This window comes from Chiloscyllium punctatum, chromosome 13 (assembly GCF_047496795.1).
Source record: "Chiloscyllium punctatum isolate Juve2018m chromosome 13, sChiPun1.3, whole genome shotgun sequence".
Lineage (NCBI taxonomy): Eukaryota > Metazoa > Chordata > Chondrichthyes > Orectolobiformes > Hemiscylliidae > Chiloscyllium > Chiloscyllium punctatum.
In genome coordinates, this window is record NC_092751.1 from 99,914,896 (window position 1) to 99,935,992 (window position 21,097).

At 43.0% G+C, this 21,097-nt stretch overlaps 1 protein-coding gene across 2 annotated transcripts in view; it reads left to right on the forward strand.

The window, feature by feature from the left end:
• The window catches only part of LOC140484706 (annexin A4-like), an 81,749-nt gene that overhangs the window by 19,958 nt on the left and 40,694 nt on the right, over positions 1 to 21,097 (forward strand). The window contains exons 2-5 of one of the 2 annotated variants that reach the window (XM_072583428.1): positions 12,038 to 12,203; positions 14,818 to 14,915; positions 17,665 to 18,051; positions 18,711 to 18,743. In XM_072583428.1, the coding sequence (XP_072439529.1) occupies positions 12,047 to 12,203; positions 14,818 to 14,915; positions 17,665 to 18,051; positions 18,711 to 18,743 (675 nt within the window). In that variant the 5' untranslated portion in view covers positions 12,038 to 12,046. The remainder of the gene's footprint in view (positions 1 to 12,037; positions 12,204 to 14,817; positions 14,916 to 17,664; positions 18,052 to 18,710; positions 18,744 to 21,097) is intronic. The other variant, XM_072583429.1, reaches the window with a different exon arrangement.

The window sequence follows — 21,097 nt, forward strand, 5'->3', positions numbered from 1 at the left end:
GAGTAGGATGAAACCGTGATTGTAAATAATGTCATTCACCAACTGAAGATATCCGAAAACAGTGTGTTTGTTCCCATTGCAGGAGCTAGGGGGACCCGCATTAGAAATGACCACTTTACTCCATACATTTGTGTGGTATGTTCCATCTGTGACTCCCACCATTAGCGAATCACTGCCTGTAACGTAAACGCTGCAAAATTCTTGATGCACTTTTAAACCGTTAAACCACAAGTTGTCTTTGCTGTATCTTAAGGCCATTATCTCTGGGAAATTGATGGACTTTAATGCTAGTGATTTGCTGTAATGCACAGTCTGAGTGATTTCAGCATGATTAAAAATAGCCTTCTGCCAGAAAATTAAAAGGAAAGTGCTGCGATTGAGTCTATGCAGGACTGCAAGGGCAGCCACTTAAGTGAGATCAGAGCTGGGCAAATGACAGTGAAGTACATAAGGCCTACGAATACACAGGGAAAAAGATCAAGACCAAATCCAAACCTGGTCACCACTTTAGAAAGCTACTCTGTCAAGGGCTCCTCTCAAATTTTCTTGCATTCCTTGGGCCCAGGTGACTGTATTTACATTTTATTTCTAATATGTAGTGCATCGCTGCTGGACACAAGTTTAAAAGCCACACTGCAATGTTGCAGATATGCATTAGGTGTGACTCTTAGAAGGTGGTGTTGCCTGTAGTGCAGCCTTACTTTAAACATCGTGACGTTTATCTGACACCTCATCTGCTCTGTCAAGGGGACGGGAAATATCTAGTACATTATTTTGAACAGAGTGGGGGAATTATTCCTGATGACGTCAGCATTTGCCACACAACCATTTGCAGGAGCTTGCTGTGCACAATTTGGCAAACATGCTTCCCATGTTTCTACAAGTACAATACATTTTGGCCCACATGTTGAGGTCATGAAAGGCGCTAGAGAACATCAGGTTCTTTCTTTCAGGTTCTTGCTGGTTGTGCAAATGTAGAACAGAGACAGTCAAAGAGGAAGAGTGAATAACCACGGAGAATAAAACTGAAATGTTACATTTTCTAATTCTTTGCGTGGATAGCTGTAGTGAGCTTGGAGTTTCAATTTGAATATTTGGGCAGGTTTATTTTTGGCCTTCGGCAGAGATGACAGAGCAGGAAGCCAAATGTGATTTTTATAAGAACTGTGGATCTCTGTGTTTCACAGCTTTGAAACACTGCTGGGCACAGTTGTTTCTTTAGCTGAAACGGATCACCTCTACTCCACCTCCCATCATGTTGAAAGTCCCACTTGCTCATTACCCCTTTCGATTCTTTTAACCTTCAGTGGTTTCTGGTCCACGGTACATTTTATTGTCTGCAAGCCTCATCTTCAAATCCCTGTCTGGGCTCATCTTTCCTAAACTCTATTCTTTCCAGTCTTAGAACTATCCAAGAACCCCCTTCCCTCGTTACTCCATTGGTGCCTGTGCCTTCAGATCTCCTGGCTTTGAATTCTGAAATTTCCTCCTTCAGCCTGTCTTTTTCACCATCTGCTTTTCGAAGCCACTGCATCTTTGACTGAGCTTCCTCTAGACAGCGGTACATTGGGGAAGTTTTAAAAGCAGCTTTTCAAATTTGTGACAGAAAACAGTCCTGAGTTTTATCTTTTTAAATAAAAAAAAACACTGTGGGCTTGCTTTAATTCCTTCCGACTATGTTGCATGGTAAAGTGTCAACCTGAAAATTATGTCCAATCAGATTATTCATACATTCACTCTGCTGGTTTCTTTTTTTTTCAAAAAATGCAATCAGTACAATGTTATTTCTGCATTCCCTGAAGAAAGAAGACTGGTAGGGTCAAATAGTCAGCTGCGGTGTTAGCTGAGATACTTTTCCAGGGATTTAGTTAAGGACTTCATTTGCCAAATGAGCCCTTCTGTCCTGTCACCATCATATGAATATTATTTGTGTAGTGCTGGAAAAGCACAGCAGGTCAGGCAGCATCTGAGGAGCAGAAGGATCGATGTTCCAAAATCACATGTCGCACTACACCAGGTTGCAGTCCAACAGGTTTATTTGACCAGGTTATAGACCATGTGGATGTCATGTGGATCCTGACAAGGGGTCAAAGCAACTTTGCAAAAGGTTTTCAAGCATCATAAAGGGATGACAAAACAATGATAAGAATTCGTGAAATGTTCACTTGGGGAAAAAAGTGCGACAAATGCCCTTTAAAGCCTGAATTGTGCAACAACATATTTAAAAGAACAAAACTGCTGGTAGCTGATAAAAGTTTGCAGATGACACCAAAATTGGAGGGGTAGTGGACAGCGCAGACAGTTACCTCCGAGTACAACGGGATCTTGATCAGATGAGCCAGTGGGCTGAGGAGGGGCAGGTGGAGTTTAATTTGGATAAATGTGAGGTGCTGCATTTTGGAAAGGCAAATCAGAGCAGGACTTACACACTTAATGGTAAGGTCCTGGGGAGTGTTGCTGAACAAAGAGACCTTGCAGTGCAGGTTCATAGTTCGTTGAAAATGGAGTCGCAGGTAGACAAGATAGTGAAGGCGGCATTTGGTATGCTTGCCTTTATTGGTCAGAGCATTGAGTATAGGAGTTGGGAGGTCATGTTGCAGCTGTACAGGTCATTGGTTAGGCCACTTTTGGAATATTGTGTGCAGTTCTGGTCTCCTTCCTATCGGAAGGATGTTGTGAAACCTGAAGTGTTCAGAAAAGATTTCGAAGGATGTTGCGAGGGTTGGAGGATTTGACCTATAGGGAGAGGCTGAACAGGCTGGGGCTGTTTTTCCAGGACCATCGGAGATTGAGAGGTGACTTTACCGAGGTCTATAAAATCATGAATGGCATGGGTTGAATCATCTTTCCCTGGGTTGGGGAGTCCAAGAGTCAGATGAGCCAGTGGGCTGAGGAGTGGCAGATGGAGTTTAATTTAGATAAATGTGAGGTGCTGCATTTTGGAAAAGCAAATCAGAGCAGGACTTATACACTTAATGGTAAGGCTCTGTGGAGTGTTGCTGAATAAAGACCTTGGAGTGCAGGTTCACAGTTCCTTGAAAGTGGACTCACAGGTAGATAGGATACTGAAGAAGGCATTTGGTATGCTTGCCTTTATTGGTCAGATCATTGAGTATAGGAGCTGGGAGGTCATGTTGCGGCTGTACAGGACATTGGTTAGGCAACTTTTGGAATATTGCTGGTAATTCTGGTCTCCTTCTTATTGGAAGGATGTTATGAAACTTAAAAGGGTTCAGAAAAGATTTACAAGAGTGTTGCCAGGGTTTGAGGATTTGAACTATAGGGACAAGCTGAACAAGCTGGGGCTGTTTTTCCCGGAGTATCTGAGATTGAGGGGACTACAGCATCTGCAGTCCTCACTTTTTTCCTGTGAATGTTATTTGTTCCCTTAAGTAGTTTGTTAGAGATTTATACAGGGTAGATGGATTTTTGTAGTTAAATCATGGATGATGTGTGCCCTCATTGGCAAAAACAAATGTTTCTAGAATGTCATTTTATGAATGGGTTTCCAGTGGTAGAAGTTGTAAAAGATTTGGGAAGAATCATTGACAGGCTGATAACATTGTGAAAGAAAAAGGCATTTGATTTACAAGTTCAAACAAGTTATGCAGATCAAAAGGGTGGCCAATCCTGTCAACATATTCTAATACATTTTAAATCCACACTTCAAAAAAAGACTTACGTTTGTCAGCATGCTTTCCAAAGAAAAGACAAAGATGGAATTAGATGCTAAAGCATGGGGCAAGCATCATTTTGTAAGTCTGGAATACAGAATGCTCAATTAAAATATTTTTAAAAATGTGTAAGCAAACTATTAAACTTGGGCTGGAGATAATGGGTATGATCTATGCAGACTTTAGATGTCAAATGTTAAAGTGCACTTTACTCCCATAGTTTAGTGAACATGTAAATATTCCAGAGATGGTGGCTGATTGAAGGTCAAGTGCTCTTTGTTTGAAAAGGAAGTTGGATAGATGGGATGTGAAGAATTCCAATGTTCTGGATTTGTTTGTTGAATGGAACGCCCTGCAAAGGTTGTGTTTGGGTAAAGACATCTGCCATGTCCTGATAGAGGCCAGTCTTGGTATAGAAACTCTCAGATAGATTATTCACTTTGGGACAAATTGGGAGAGGTCAACCCAAATTTCTCTGGTTAGATTCGGTTTTAACTTTCTATTAAATATTATCTGTACAACCACAAAGGTAAAATCTTCTATGAACCAATGCAATTGGACAACACAATAGGTTCCTTTGCTTTCTTTGTTGAAAAGTACCACTTGATGTCATAGATGGATTTGATTGTTATATGCATGGGTGTGGATTTGGAGATGAATAAATTGAGCTGTAGCAGGAGTAGTATGGTGGGTTGTTGACAGTCAAATGCTGGCAGCTCAGCAGTGCCTTTGGGAAAAGGGTGGTTGCTGGTAGTACACCCAGCCAAAGCCTAGGTTGGTCATGAACCAGTTCTGGGTCATTAATGGCAGAAAATGGGTCTTGGGGGAGGCAGTGAGGTGGCTCTCAGTGGGTATGCTTCTTCTTGACACCTGGATCTTTCAAGCAGGCATTGAATGCTTGACACAGACTTTCCACTCCCCAGCTCTCCCCCCATGATCCTATTGAATTCTCCATCAAACCTGTGGCAGGGGAGAGCAGTAAAATCTTCCCTTTGGAGTGTGACTTGTCTCTGAGGCAGGAGAGCTCCTGAACCATGATTGACACAATTTGTACAGATGTGCAAATTAAGTTATTTTTCAAGTGATTGGAACAAGGTCAGACAGGTGGACCTCATAGAATATGAGTTCCCTGATTGGGGCTGTTAATGTGGTCCATTCAAGAATCCCTAGCTGACAGCTATGAACAGGAGTGTTACAGGTTCTGTTCATGCCAGGAGCTGTCTTTGAGCTAGCTGGGTCAGTGTCGCGTACTATGCAGGTTATTTGGTGACAGGATACTAGCTTTCGTGGAGTTTAGATTAGATTACATTACATTACAGTGTGGAAACAGGCCCTTCGGCCCAACAAGTCCACACTGACCCGCTGAAGCGCAACCCACACAGACCCCTACATTTACCCCTTACATAACACTACGGGCAACTTAGCATGGCCAATTCACCTGACCTGCACATCTTTGGACTGTGGGAGGAAACCGGAGCACCCGGAGGAAACCCATGCAGACATGGGGAGAACGTATAAACTCCACACAGTCAGTCGCTTGAGGCGGGAATTGAACCCAGGTCTCTGATGCTGTGAGGCAGCAGTGCTAACCACTGTGCCACCGTGCCGCCCATACACCAGTTGCACTTTTGATAATGAAAAATGGTGAACGTTGTAAATATTTTGGGATGAACCATTGATAACAGGCTGAAAATATTGCATAAGAAATAGGCATTCAGTGATATGTGGGTTCCACTGGTGTTAACAAAATGAGCACAATTGGAAGAGTCCTCACAATCTCAATACAGAAGATGGACCATACATTGTTACCCTGGGGCCCTGGATTGTTCTGTGGGATGCAGGGCCTTAACTGAACTGAACGTGCAGGTTTGGAGAGTAACTCTCACTTGTTTTGAAACTGATTGTTTGTGTTAGTTTAGTGTCATAGAGATGTACAGCACGGAAACAGACCCTTTGGTCCAACTTGTCCATGCTGACCAGATTTTCTGACCTAACTTAGTCCCATTTGCCAGCACTTGACCCATATCCCTCTAAACCCTTTCTATTTATATACCCATCCAGACACCTTTTAAATGCTGAACCTACTCATTGGCAGCTGATTCCATATACACACCACCCTCTGCATGAAAAGGTTGCTTCTTAGGTCTCTTCTAAATTTTTCCCTCTCACCCTAAATCTATGCCCTCTAGATCTGGACTCCCCCAGGGAAAAGACCAACTCGACCCATGCCATCCATGATTTTATAAACCTCTGTAAAGTCACCTCTCAATCTCCGATGCTCCAGGGAAAACAGCCCCAGCTATTCAGCCTCTCCCTATAGCTCAAATCCTCCAACCCTGGCAACATGCTGAAAATCTGGTCAGCATGGACAGGTTGGACCAAAGGGTCTGTTTCCGTGCTGTACATCTCTATGACACTAAACTAACACAAACAATCAGTTTCAAAACAAGTGAGAGTTACTCTCCAAACCTGCACGTTCAGTTCAGTTAAGGCCCTGCATCCCACAGAACAATCCAGGGCCCCAGGGTAACAATGCATGGTCCATCTTCTGTATTGAGATTGTGAGGACTCTTCCAATTGTGCTTATTTTGTTAACACCAGTGGAACCCACATATCATTGAATGCCTATTTCTTATGCAATGTTTTCAGCCTGTTATCAGTGGTTCATCCCAAAATATTTACAACGTTCACCATTTTTCATTATCAAAAGTGCAACAAGTGTATGGGCGGCACGGTGGCACAGTGGTTAGCACTGCTGCCTCACAGTGCCTGAGACCCGGGTTCAATTCCCACCTCAGGCGACTGACTGTGTGGAGTTTGCACATTCTCCCCATGTCTGCGTGGGTTTCCTCCGGGTGCTCCAGTTTCCTCCCACAGTCCAAAGATGTGCAGGTCAGGTGAATTGGCCATGCTAAATTGCCCGTAGTGTTAAGTAAGGGGTAAATGTAGGGGCATGGGTGGGTTGCGCTTCGGCGGGTCGGTGTGGACTTGTTGGGCGAAGGTTTCCACGCTGTAATGTAATCTAATCTAATCTACTTTCAACGAACTATGAACCTGCACTCCAAGGTCTCTTTGTTTAGCAACACTCCCCAGGACCTTACCATTAAGTGTACAAGCCCTGCTCTAATTTGCCTTTCCAAAATGCAGCACCTCACATTTATCTAAATTAATGTCCATCAGCCACTTCTCAGCCCACTGTCTGATCTGATCAAGATCCCATTGTACTCTGAGGTAACCATCTTCGCTGTCCACTACCCCTCCAACTTTGGTGTCATCTGCAAACTTTTATCAGCAGTTTTGTTCTTTTTAAATATATTGTTGCACAATTCAGTCTTTCAAGGGCATTTGTCACACCTTTTTCCAGTGAACATTTCATGAATTCTTTTCGTTGTTTTGTCATCACTTTATGATGTTTGGAAACCTTTTGCAAAGCTGCTTTGATTCCTTGTCAGAATTCACATGACATCAGGTAAAAGATCCGTTGGTCTATAACCTGGTCAAATGAACCTGTTGGACTGTAACCTGGTGTCATGTGACATCTGACTTTGGAACGTCGATCCTCCTGCTCCTTGGATGCTTCCTGACCTGCTGTGCTTTTCCAGCACCACACTCTCAACTTTATCCACCCCAGGTCCAACACCGGCACCGCTATGTCATGTTTTGTTTCCTCATAACTCACTCTCTGCCTTCTGAAAATGGATCTTGTACATTCAGTCCATTCCCAACCCCCACCCGCACCACAAGTGCTTTCACATCCATACCCTCGGGGAACTGACCCTTGATAAAGAAAGTTGTGTAACTTCCCACTGTTGCTGAAGCTTTCCTAGAATCAAGCTGGCTCAGCTTCTGCCTCAGAGGGAGCATCATCAAATCTCCACAGTGTGGAATCAGGCTAGTCAGTTCATACTTAGCTGTAAGACTGTCCTGATGATAAATGCTATTTTCAACACAGCAGTAATCAAATACAGTAATGTGTATCTTTGTCCTCCTTGCTCTTTTTCTCTTTCGCGCACACATTTTCTTTCTTTTCATGTTCCCCACCTCAACCTTTGAACCTCCTCTCCATTTCCACAGCGATCTCCATCAGCCCCTTTCTCGCTCCAATTCCAGTTTCTTCCTCTAATATACCCAATCTCTATCCCACCCTTCTTGCTGTATTTCCTTGCCCAGCTTCTCCCCCCGACTCACTTTGTCTCACATCCCTTCACTCCCAATCTCCTACCAACTTCCTCACACACACCCTTCCACAGTCCACCCCTCCCTCTTTGTCTCTCCCCTTCTTTTTCTATCCTCTTCTGTCTTTCTGTCCTTTCACAGTTGTCTCCATTGTCTTTAATGCTTTTTGCTCCTCTCCCTCTTCCCCCTCCTCCCTCTCTGCCCCCCCCCCCCACCCCGTGCCTGCCTATCTGACTCTCTCACCATTTCATTCCCTCTCCTCTCTCTCTCTCTGTCATACACACAGCTCTCTGGAGGAATTAAGTCATGAAGCTTATTTCTCTGACCTCTAAATTTTCTACAACAAGAAAGGATTGCAGCAATATTTGTGAGGGTGCAATTTGCACTGAGTTGTATCCAAATGTAGTGACTTTTTTTTTCGAAGGCCCCACTTTAATTATTTCACCACGTCACATTAACAAAAGAAAGTAAAATGCTAAAATGTAGACAAAGAACTGTGATTTCTGAAGAAGAGTCACTGGGTCCCAAATGTTAACGCTGCTTTCTGTCCACAGATGCTGCCAGATCCTGCTGAGCTTCTCCAGCAATTTCTGTTTTTGAATTAAAGCACATTTGTCTCTTTTGCAAACTCATACTGTCAATAATCAAAATTGAAAGAAATCTTCACTTAGATGATTGTACAATGCAGAAGGAGGCCATTCAGCCCGTTGAGTCTGTGAAAGCTCTTTTGAAGGGCAGTAGAGTTGTTCCCACTCCCCTGTCTTTGCAGTTTTTTTGCCCCCTTCAATCCATTTCCTTGCCCACCTCTCTCCTCCCCTTCCACCATCGCAGACTAACGTTGCTCCCCCCCTCACTCTCAATCTCCTACCAAATAAGGTTCCTTATTGAATATGTTTCCATCATGCTATTGACCAGTGTGTTTCAAATCCTAATCACTGTCAGATTGGAATTAATAACCATTATTGGTTACTATTAGTGAATGGGTACGTTATGATCTGATAAACAGGTTGTGACAATACTGTACTTATTGTGTAATTCTGCAAGGTTCAGATGAACATGCTGTCATGTCTACTTTATTAACTCACATTCTTACATTTTCTTGACTTTTACCACGGTTTGCCATGGCACAAATTGCCTTTGGCACAAACACTGTCTTGTTAAGCGGCACATGTGAATTAATACAAGTATGATTCGAGTCAAGTCCAAAGTGTTGAGTATGGAAATGATTAGATTCCCTAAGTGTGGAAACAGGCCCTTCGGCCCAACAAGTCCACACCGACCTTCCGAAGAGCAACCCACCCAGACCCATTCCCCGACATTTACCCCTGACTAATGCACCTAACACGATGGGCAATTTAGCATGGCCAATTCACCTAACCTGCACATCTTTGGACTATGGTAGGAAATCGGAGCATCAGGTGGAAACCCACGCAACCACTGGGAGAATGTGCAAACTCCACACAGACAGTCACCCGAGGCTGGAATCGAACCTGGGACCTTGGTGCTGTGAGGCAGCAGTGCTATCTCGCACTCACTGCTGGCTGTTCAAGAGTTTAGATTAGAGTGGTGCTGGAAAAGCACAGCAGGTCAGGCAGTATCCGAGGAGCAGGAAAATCAACGTTTCAGGCAAAAGCCCTTCATCAGGAATGAAGGCAGGGAGCCTCCGGAGTGGAGATATAAATGGCAGGGGGGTTGGGGCTGGGGAGAAGGTAGCAAAGAGTACAATAGGCAGATGGGGGGGGTGTGTGGATGAAGGTGATAGGTCAGAGAGGAGGGTGGAGTGGATAGTTGGGAAGGAAGATTGGCAGGTAAGACTGTTCAAGAGTTGCCTCGATGGAACTGGATTGGAATTTTATGCATGGTTAAGAGAGAAATACTTGGATTTATATAGCACCTTTTGCGGCGTCAGGATGTTGTAAAACATTTTGCAGGCAGCTGTACTTTTAAGTGTTGCCGTTGTTACACTATGAAACCGACTTGTGCACAGCATGAGGCGGCTTGTAGCAACATGATAATGATCTGATAATCCCAGCTGTTAGTAACGACTAAATCCTATTCAGACAGATTGGCATTAAAATAGCAACAGCAGTTTCTGATGCATTGTTGGATAGATCAATGGGTGTTTCCAGTAGAATAAACAATGTAATTGTCAATGCAGCTGTCATCTATATAGATTAGGGACTGAATTTTGGTTGTTTGGAGTGGTTACAAACTTCTCGAACAACAGATTGGGATTCTAATGTCAATTTGTCTTGATGTTCTAGTCTCATACAAACGCCTAAATTGTCACCATTAACCCACCACAATTTCTCCGTGTGCAAACTTGGTTATCACACTTCCTGCATCACAAACAATGACCAGACTTCAAAAGTACAATCTGCCTATAAATCACCCTGGGACATCATGAAATCATAAAAGGCACTTAATATATATGCATGTAGTTCTTCCATAACCTTAGAAGCGGGATCGAATTTTGTTAACGTCACTTCAAAGCAAGACTCTCGCACAGTTAACAGTGAGTGAGACTTGTCCCTTTCCTGTTCAGCGAGATTCCAATCGTATCATTGATTAAAATGGCTGTATGCAGATTCAGTGCTGAGGCTCATTAACTGAGCTGCAACTTGATCTAATAGTAATCGACATAGGCCACTTTAATAAAATTACAAGTGTGTGCAAGAACGAATTGGAAGAGGGTGTCATGAAATATGCTGTCCTTCTAAAGCCCCTGCTTTTTCTGCATCACCCTTATCCCTGTGTTTATGGCTATGTTCCCTACGTGGTCTGGGCTGGACTTTAATATTGATAGTGCATGGATACACCTCTCAAAGTTGTCTTTACATGCTCGCGCATATATATTATAATCTTGCAGTTTGTCACTTTTATTTGTTTAAGCTGTCACGCAATTGCACATTGAAGAAATATTCCTTGCACCAAATAAACAGCTGTCTTAGCATTTATTGTCTTGTATTTAATCAACCTCCAATTCCTTCTCCTTCTGCTTTGTGGGAAAATCTGGAGGTATGGCTCATTACCAAGTTTCCAGCTGTAAGGCTGTTGGTTTAACAAGAAATAAAATTTGGTCTGTGATCCGGGTATGTGGGACGGTAGGGTGGCTCAGTAGTTCGCACTGCTACCTCACAGCACCAGAGACCCGCCTTCGATTCCACCCTCAGGCCGCTGTCTGTGTGGAGTTTGCACGTTCTCCACATGCCAGTGTGAGTTTCCAACCACAGTCCAAAGGTGTGCAGTTTAGGTGGATTAGCCATGCTAAATTGTCTCTTGGAGTCCAGGGACGTGCAAGCTATGTGGATTAGCCATGGGAAATGAAGTGTTACAGAGATAGGGTAGCAGGGTGGTTTTGAGTGGCATGCTCTTCAAAGGGACAGTGTGGACTCAATGGGCTGAATGGCCTGCTTCTACATTATAGGGATTCTACGTGAGATGGATTTCTACAGACCATTGCTCTGATGCAACTGCTATCTGAATCGATCGGCTCCAAACCCAGATCTGCTCTGGCCAACTCTCCTGGCCTATTTGCTGAAATGAATTGAATCAATTGGCCATTCAATCATATCAAATGGGCAAAGTCCTTGATTCTGTGTAACCACTTTCGGTTCTGATGCTGCTGCACTTTGTATAGAGCTTTGCTGGGGATAATGCTAGGTGATATGTTGCAGACTCCAAAGACGTTGCTAACATAGCTGAGAGTGAAATTTTGATTAGAGTGCATTGTGATCAATTAGACAGTACTTGCATTGATATAATGCCTTTAACATAAAGTTACCATTGTCCCACACCCTCATAACAGAGAGGTGACTGCTGCTGGTTTAATTTGAGGGTCACCATGCCACAGGTGAGGGGAAGAGGGTGAGAAGGAACCTTTTATGGTAATCTCAGCTGGTATGGGAATCGAAACCACCCAGTTGGCCTCACTCTGCATCGCAAACCAGCTGTTCAGCCAACTGATCTCTTAACACCTAGAACTCAGTAACCCCCAAAAACCTGGTTTATTTCCTGCATCGAAACCGTAAATGTCCTTCATTAGCTGTACCTGACAGGTAAGAGAGGCGCTATACCTGTCCAAGTTATTTCTCCATTTTTCCTTTCAGACAGTTGACGTAGATAACTGTGTTGCCAGGTTGATTTTATTTTTAAATTTTAAGATTTGAATTTGTTTCTCTTCTCAGATTTAAAAGATGAGTTACCCAGGATACCCGCCAGCGCCAGGTGGATACCCGCCAGCGCCAGGTGGATACCCGCCAGCGCCAGGTGGATATCCGCCAGCGCCAGGTGGATACCCGCCAGCGCCAGGAGGATACCCACCTGCACCAGGAGGATACCCACCTGCACCAGGTACCATAATGTTTGCATGACTCAAGTATTTCATGGATCTCCAGGGGCCTTTTGGACGAAGAGGGTGTGTGTATGTGTTGGGGAGGGGTCATGTTGAGAGGGAAGCCCTGCTTAATAATTTCGGCAGAGGCCAATTTTCAAGAAATTACACGATAATCAAATCTGTGAAATATCTTTGTGCACCTACCTTGGAGACCACCCAGCTGAGAACTGTCATTCTTCATTCCTCAGTGAGCTAATCCCCCATCCATTCAAACTATTTTTTTTTAAAATACAATTTGTGGGGCTAGACCAGTATTTGTTGCTCATCCTTGATGGTACAAAGGACAGTTCCCAGTCAGCCAGGTGAAAGTGAGGACTGCAAATGCTGGCGATCGGGGTCAAAAGGTGTGGTGCTGGAAAAGCGCAGCATCCTCGGATGTTGCCTGACCGGCTGTGCTTTGCCAGCACCACACCCTTTGAGTTCCCATTGCCGTGAGTTTGAAGTCATCAGTCGCCAGACCAGATGAGATCAGCAAATTTCCTTCTCCTGAAGAACATAAATGAACCACGTGGGCTTTTACGACAATCCACTGTGGTTACACAGTGTCACTGTGATGACACAAATAGTCACCATTTGGCCAGCTTGTTTTTATTCTAGGTTTTCATTGAATTTAATTTCGATGTCTGCCTTGGTGCTACTTGAACTATGTCATTAGAACATTATGAGTGATTCTGGATTATTAGAGACATTACCACCATGTCTCTGACAGGCCCAAATCTCCATAAAATTATTTTCTCTTCAACATCTTGCTGAATAGTTAATAATTCTTAAGGAAAACCGCTGGGCACTCTGCAGTCTTGCTCCAATGCTGCAGTTTTTATTTGACCTGCCATTTTGATTTCATGTCTGAAGGGCCTTTTTGTATTTCTTTTTGCATCATAGGATGATTTCTTGAGCTCTGTCTTTCCATTGAGTCCTCTTTACTTTAGAACAGTCAGTGAGTGCTGGTGATGTCCTTGATTTGAGATGTGCTGCCCTTGATTGGCAGAGACAACACAAGCACATTGATTGAAAGGGATTCGGGGATTATGTGTGGTTTATTTCCACCAGTTCAGGTTACTGAATTTAAGCTTGAGTTTGCTGCTCATTCTGCATTTCAAAAGATGAAAGTTCAAGCTGTCCCTGTGCAACATAGATTATGTTCTAACTGAATTAAGATCCCTCTTGTCAAAATCACGAAGGACATCATTAGTGACTATGTTGCATACTGTCCCTCCTTTGTCAAGCCTGGCCTATTTCATAACATTTAACATAATTGGCCTTTTCATTCACCTTTGGATTTGTGATTGAATTCCATGACTTTGACTTTCCCAATGTCAACATCTTCTCTTGTCACATATTCTAGTACAAGTCCTTTGTACCTAATCTTTTTTACACTCCCCCAGTCCCACACATGTTTTAGAACCTTGCTTATTGGGAGTTGACCTTTGAGTCTCCTTCCCAAACTGACTCAAATCCTATCTCTTTCAATGTGCCTTTGGTCACTTTACTCAGCTCCCCGTGGAGTCATCCAGCACTGAAACAGAACCTATTGGTCCACCTCATCTATGCCAACCAGGTTTCCCAAACTGAACCACTCCCATTTTCCTGCATTTGGCCTATATCCCTCAAAAACCTTTCCTATCTATCTACCTATCCAAATGTTTTTTAAATGTTGCAAAAAATGTTTAAATGTTGTACTCTCCTCTACAACTTCCTCTGGTGGGTCATTCCATATACGCATCACCCTCTGTGTGGAAAAAAAGTTACCCCTCCGTTCCCTTTTAAATCTTACCCTCCCTTACCTTAAACCTATGCCCTCTAGTTTTGGACTCCTGTACCCTGGGGAAAAAGACATTCGCTAGTCACCTACATTTCAACAATGTCAGTGCCTCTTCAAAGTGCTTTAAGATTATTTGCTAAATTGAAGAGCTACATAAAGGCAGATAGTTGTTATGCAAAATGTTGGTTAGTCATACACGAGGATTTTTCACATGAACTGGAATAGGTTGAATCTGAGGCCTCAGTCTTAATAAAGGATGAAAACTGGCAACAATGCCTGCGATATCAGTATCGTACATCAATTCGTATCAGTTTTGTACTCAGACAATGTAGCACTCATACCGTTTTGTGTGTGAACAATATAGCACTTGTATTACTTCTGTACTCCAACAATGCAACATACCATCAGCATTGCACCTAGGTCTTTGTGCCACACCTGGGAGCTTGAAGCCATAGCTTTAGACTCTAAAGTGAGAATACCCACCAAGTGAGCCAAAACAGTTGAACTGATACCTCCAGGAAAATTCTGTGCTTATGTCTGCTCAACTTTGAGCAGAGTTCCATTGATTAGATTCCCTACAGTGTGGAAACAGGCTCTTCGGCCCTACAAGTCCACACCGACCCTCCAAAGAGTAACCCACCCAGACCCATTCACCTACATTTACTGTCTGTGTGGAGAATGTGCAAACTCCACATAGACAGTTGCCCGAGGCTAGAATCGAGCGTGGGTCCCTAGCGCTGTGAGGCAGCAGTGCTAAGAGATATGCGTTTACTATTTCTTGATCATTGTTTTTTTTTGCTCGATTTCAGGTGGTAATCCATGGGGCCCCAATCCGACCATGCCCATTGGACTGGATTCTTTTGGAAGCATGCCAACAAGTGCCAATTTCTCCAATATGTCAGGAAGGGTAAGTGGCACTAAACTTGTGTATGAATGTGTCTTTTCGTGCTCTGATATAAATCCCAGAACAGCCAAACTAAAACGATAGATAAATGCTGCAAACATTTAGCAGATCTGGCAGCATTTGTGGACCATAGGAATTTCTAAGTTCTAATAAATTTTATTGATTTCATTTCAAACTGAACCTTGTTCAGCCTTCAGCAATGTTGCCAGGACTACTGTGTCATTCAAACATGCCATGTTCCTAGCTCAGATTTTCAGCATCTGGGTTTTATATTGCTTTTATAAAACAAGACTGCACTGGACCAAGGTTTCTGATCTTTGCAAATGATGTGTTCAAGAAGCTTAATTTGCATCTGTTTCCTATTGCATTGTGGAGTCATTGTGTCTGTAGTTTGGGAAAGCATTTTGCATTTTCTAGAAGCTGGTATTAGCTGAGGGGGATAAAAAGCAGTCTAATGACATAAAGCACTCTCTCGTGCAGTCCAGGGCAGACTAGGCTGGCATAGGTGGGCATCACACACAAGAGCACACCTTCTTACTATCTCTATGTTTGCGTGTGACATGCTGAATTTTAAAAGAGCCTGTAAACAGAAGGTTAAGAGTTGGGGTGGAGGGAGGTTGTTGGAAGCCTGAAAACGGTGAGATGTGGCTGGGAGTAGAGTGCCTGCTACTGCCCTCTCACCTTGGCGTTCCTCTAGTGAGATTGGGGGGTTGGTCTGACAAGAAAAATCACTCCAACCCCCTGTCCCAATTATTGCCCCTCACCCAGCACATCACCATCCCACTCCTCGCCAGGCCTTGTCTGACTGGCCCCAGTGACTCCTAAAACTACTTAGGAAAAAGAGCAGTGCCCAGTAAGGCGCTTCTCAACCAGGTCCAGTCCCTACTGAGGCCTCAGCCTCTGAGGGACGCTGTTGGGGGCTGATGAGCCACCAGACCATGCACAGTGACTGCCATCAATTAGTGCCTAATAATGCGTCTCTGTCCTTATGCCATGGTATTCACCCAGTGACAGTTAGGGGATATAGTGGAACACCTGCACACACTTTGTTGATTTCCAGGTGGTGCAGAGTCCTTCATTTAAAAGGAAGGGTGAAGGGGTTGGTTGTCAGCTGTCACACCTCCCCTGACTCCAAGTGGTCCACTCTCCATATTACCTGCCTGTTCTGGGGTCCATCTTTGGCCTTGGGCAGATACAGTACTGGCAGTAGCCACTGTCTGTCCATTGGCACTGCTGAGCAGTGAGGTGCTGGCAATCTGTGATCAGCAGCGATGAGTCTCTCTACTCGTGTGGTCCTCATTCCCAGGAAGGTCCTGCCCCCACCCAATTGGCACTTAACTCATTGAGACTTCCCGAAAATAAAATATAGATAATGTGGACCTGTCCACTCGATGGGTGAAACCCCTGTCACATTCTTCAGATTCCATGATGTGTGTGTTTTTGGCTAGTGCTTTAGATCTCTTCGTTGTTTCAGTTGGACCATCCATTTTTATATGGATGTCTATCAATGTCTATGGAGACTCATGAAAAGGAATCGTTAGGTTATTCAGTGAAGATTCCGATAGATGACTCGTTTTAAATTTGTGCTTCCAGATGGAATAACAAAAATAAGCTGACTGGCTTTCCTTATCTATATTCCATTCGGTGTTTTGTGGTGGTTAGTGAATATAGGACAGCTGTTCCCTTCTTGACACTTCCATGGAGTACCATGAATAGAAATATTTCCCTCTGGTTCCATTGCCCTGTAAGTCACAAAGTACAGATGGGTAAGACCGTTCACTCCATGTAGCTCAGATGCCAGCAGGTACCGATGTTCCCCCACTCTCACTCCAGAAAAATAGACATCCAAATGTCATACATTAGCAGGCAATAAAAGGTTAATCCCCCTATACAAACCACAATTCAGGTTTAAAAAATAAGCACGTGTCAGAGATCTTTAACTTCACAAATGGTTCAGACAGGGTTGATAGACTGGCAGTGGAGAGTGGTTCCACTGTGGGAGATCCAAAACTAGGGGCCGTAAATACAGTACTGTCATAACCAACTCTTAATCAGGAAGTTATGGTGGTCAGAACAGGAACTTGTTGCCACAGAAATGATTGTAAAAAGAAAAGTGCTTTCAAAAATAAACTACAACAATTGCAAGAGAGCAGAGAGTCACAAGGCAGGCTGAGATGAGATGTTAAGACAAGAAGAGACTTGTGTGGACTATAAACAATAGCCAAGTCTGAATATGTAGTTTCTCTGCTTGATGTAACCTCAAAGAGTCACGATTTTTCATTGGAAAAAACACTTATTTTCCCCCTTTCAATAACATTGTTGGCTTCCTTTGGTTGGAAAACTAAGGGGAAGTTTCTTTTACATTTGGAGTTTGCTTAGGAACTAACACAAGATGAAAGAATGCATTATGGATCTCTTTGAATCAACCAATAACCTGATACTGAAAAGCAGTACCTTTCAGGCTAAACCTTCAAACCCATTTATTCAATGATAAAAGTAAACTAAAGCAAAATTGGAAATTGAATTGTTTTGTATAGTTCCACTAATGTCCAGTTCTAATCCCATTTTCCATAAAGAAAACTTAACTCTGTTTTCACTTCTGCTCCCATGAGATGCTATGAGTGATTAACAAGTTAGATTTGAAGTTGTTGTAAGTTTATTGTTATTCAAGCAAAATTGGAATAAAGTATGAATCAAAATTGTGGCTTAACAAATACAAATCTTAATGATTGCATATTCTGTTCCATTTTAGATTGAGAACTTAGCAGCCTCAATACGACCACAACTTCCGGATGCATTTGGGGCACCTCCCAATCAGCAGCCATTTGGAATGTACCCACAAGGCCAAGGTGGTCAACCTGGTGCTCCGTCATACAACCCAGGATATCCTGCTTCTAACCCAGGGTTTTCAGCCTCCGGCCCAACTCCAGGTTATCCATCAGGCCCGACACCAGGTTATCCATCAGGCCCGGCGCCAGGTTTTGCATCTGGCCCGACTCCAGGTTTTGCATCTGGCCCAACTCCAAGTTATCCATCTGGCCAGACTCCAAGTTATCCATCTGGCCAGACTCCAGGTTATGGAACTAGTCCATCACAAGGATACCCCTCAAACCCCTCTTCAGTTGCAGCACCAGTGAAGGTATGAGAGACGAGATTAGTAAATTAATTAGAGTAATTAGAGTCACTTTACATGCAGAAAGTTTAAAATCTGGTATATTAAATGCTTGTTTATTTCTAGAGTTTGTGTCTGAACAATGTCAAGCTAAAATGATTCACCAAATAGTCTTCAGCAATGATGTTCTGGAGTAGTTAATGTGGACTAGAGGTTGAAGTAAACATGGTCAGGAGAGGATTGGGGAGGAGGTGATGTGCAATAGGCAGGCATTGAATCCAGTGTGCTGAGAAAATGGATGAGTCAGTGACCCTTGTACGTTTGGTTGCCCCAAGAGATGGAGGTAGAGTCCAGACTGAAGGGTGAGGTCTAGGAGAAACTTTTCTGATGCAGTCAAAGAAAGTATGTGACTATTTTCTGAATGGGCTGTTCCCTCAGTCCTTTTTCAGAGTAAGTCAAGTTTACTGCCTTTGTGTTTAGATCAATAAAGCATTTTGCTTCATTCACAAGCCCCCACTGCAGACCCTTTTGTAATATTTCTGGGATGACACACAAACCCTCATGTGTTCAGGATCACACACGTGATCACCATTCTAGCTCTGAAATGTAGTGAGTCATGTTAATGAAGAAAATGAAGCAAGTTGCTGGTGGAAAATATCCTAACTGTCTACTTTGATGTTGTTTAGCATTTTATACCCCAGGTTTTCTCAGAATTCGAGGTAAGCTTTAATAATGTGCCTTTGGAATTGTTGCCGATCAAACTGCATGTCGTCCTGCATTAGATCAATTATCTTCACAGAAAACTAATTTTCGTAACCATAGATTAAAATCCAGAGGTTTCTCTTTTTTTTAAAACAACTAATCCTTAATCAAAATATTGTGTGCTGCTCATAATAATGGAATAAAAAGGTCTCAAAAGGATGCCACAGTTGTCGTCAGCAGGTTAGTTGAAAATAAAAGGTAACAGCAGAAAGTGCCTGAAATTCAGCAGTGTCTGTGAAGAGAGAGAAACAAAGTTGATGTCTCAGATCGATGATCCTTCAGCTAAAAGAGAGAGAATGGGAACAAGTTACTGCTGATGCTGGAATCTGTACCGAAAACAACAAATGCTGCAGATCACAGTGGGTCAAGCAGCATCCACGGAGAGAGAGCATACTAACATTACGAGTCTAAATGACTCTTCATCAGAGCTGCATCACCAGCTCAAAACCAGCTTAAATGCCAGTCATCTGAGCTGAAAACGTTAGCTTGCTTTCTCTCCATGATGAGTCAAAGTGTGGTACTGGAAAAGCACAGCAAGTCAGGCAGCATCCAAGGAGCAGGAGGGTCGACGTTTCAGGCATAAGCACTTCAGGAATGCTGCCTGACCTGCTGTGCTTCTCAAATGCCACCCTTTTCGACTCTGACTCTCCAACATCTGCAGTCCTCACTTTCTGATCTCCAGCATTTGTTGTTCTCATCTAAGAGAGAGTGAATCAACTGCAGCAAAACAATGACATGCATATTGAGACATTTGTGCAAAAACATTTAGACTTATTTATCTTATTGAAACATTCAACAAGAGTGGTAGGAATAAACTAGGAAACTACAAGCCAATGAGTGTGCCACTTTCAGTAGGTAAATCATTGGAAAAAAATTCTGAGGACCAGAATTAATCTCTACTTGGAGAGGCAAGGATTAATCAAGGATAGACATCATAGTGTTCTAAGGGGGCAATTTGGTTGAATTTTTCAAGGAGCTGACTAGATGTGTAGATAAGGGTAATACCATTGATGTAATTGACATGGACTTCAGTAAGGCATTTGACAAAATGTCACATGGCAAACTGGTTTAAAAAAAAACTGAGAGCCCATGGGATCCACATAAATCTGCAAATTGGATTGAAAATTGGCTTAATGGCAAGGTTGCAGAGGATGATGGTCAAAGGGTGTCCAGTGTTAGGTCCTGTATGTTGGTGTACATTAATGATCTAGATATGAATGTGGAAGGTGTGATTAATCAGTTCATAGATGACATGAAAATTGGCAGTGTGAGAAATAACGAAAAGGAAGGATTAGGTTACAGGATGGTATAGACAGGCTGGTCAGAACAGTGGCAAATGGAATTTTATTGTGAATCGTGAGAGGTAATGCACTTGGGAAATCTAACCAGGCAAGGGACTACATGGTGAATAGTAAGATCCTAGGAAATACAGAGGATCAGGAGGACCTTGGTGTGCTTGCCCACAGATCCTTGAAGGACAGGTGGATCAGATAGTTAAGAGGGCATATGGCACACTTGCTTCTGTACTCAATGACTTGACTAATGAAGACCAGGAGGTTATGATGGACCTGTATATAACGTTAGTTAGGAGTAGCGTGACAGTCCATATTATAGGAAGGATGTGATTGCACTAGAGACGGTACAGAGGAGATTCACCAGGATGTTGCCTGAACTGGAGACATTCAGCTATGAGGAGAGACACTTAAGCTGGGGCTGTTTTCCTTAGATTAGAGAAGTTAAAGAGGGGTGGGACCTGATTAGAGATAAACAAAGTTTTGAGGGTTGTAAATAGGGAACAATTCTCCCCTTTAGTAAAGGGGTTGTTAATCAGTTGGCATAGTTTTAACGTAAGGAGCAGGGGATTTAGAAGGGATTTGAGGAAATGATTTTCCACCCATAGATTGGTGGGTACAGTCAGTTCTATAACCAGATGGGTGCGTTCTTGCATTATCGAGAAATCGCACTTTAGAAACAGTGATTAAAGTGTTGGCGATATAATCACGTTACAGCCAACACATGTTTTAAATGTTTGCACTTTAGAAACAGCATCTACAATTCATCAGAACAACCTGTATCTGGAACTCATTGGCTCAAAGGGTGATTGAAGGGGGAACTCTGGAGACATCTAAGAACTATTTGAATGAACAATCAAAATAGCATAGGATATAAGGCAGTGAGCCAAATGCCGCAAAATGGAATTAGAGCAGATGGATGTTTGATGACCAGTGCAGACATGAATGGGCTCTTTTAAAATAAATGTCTCGTTGACGTTATATAAAACTCAGGTGGCGGAAATCAGATTTAATTTTTG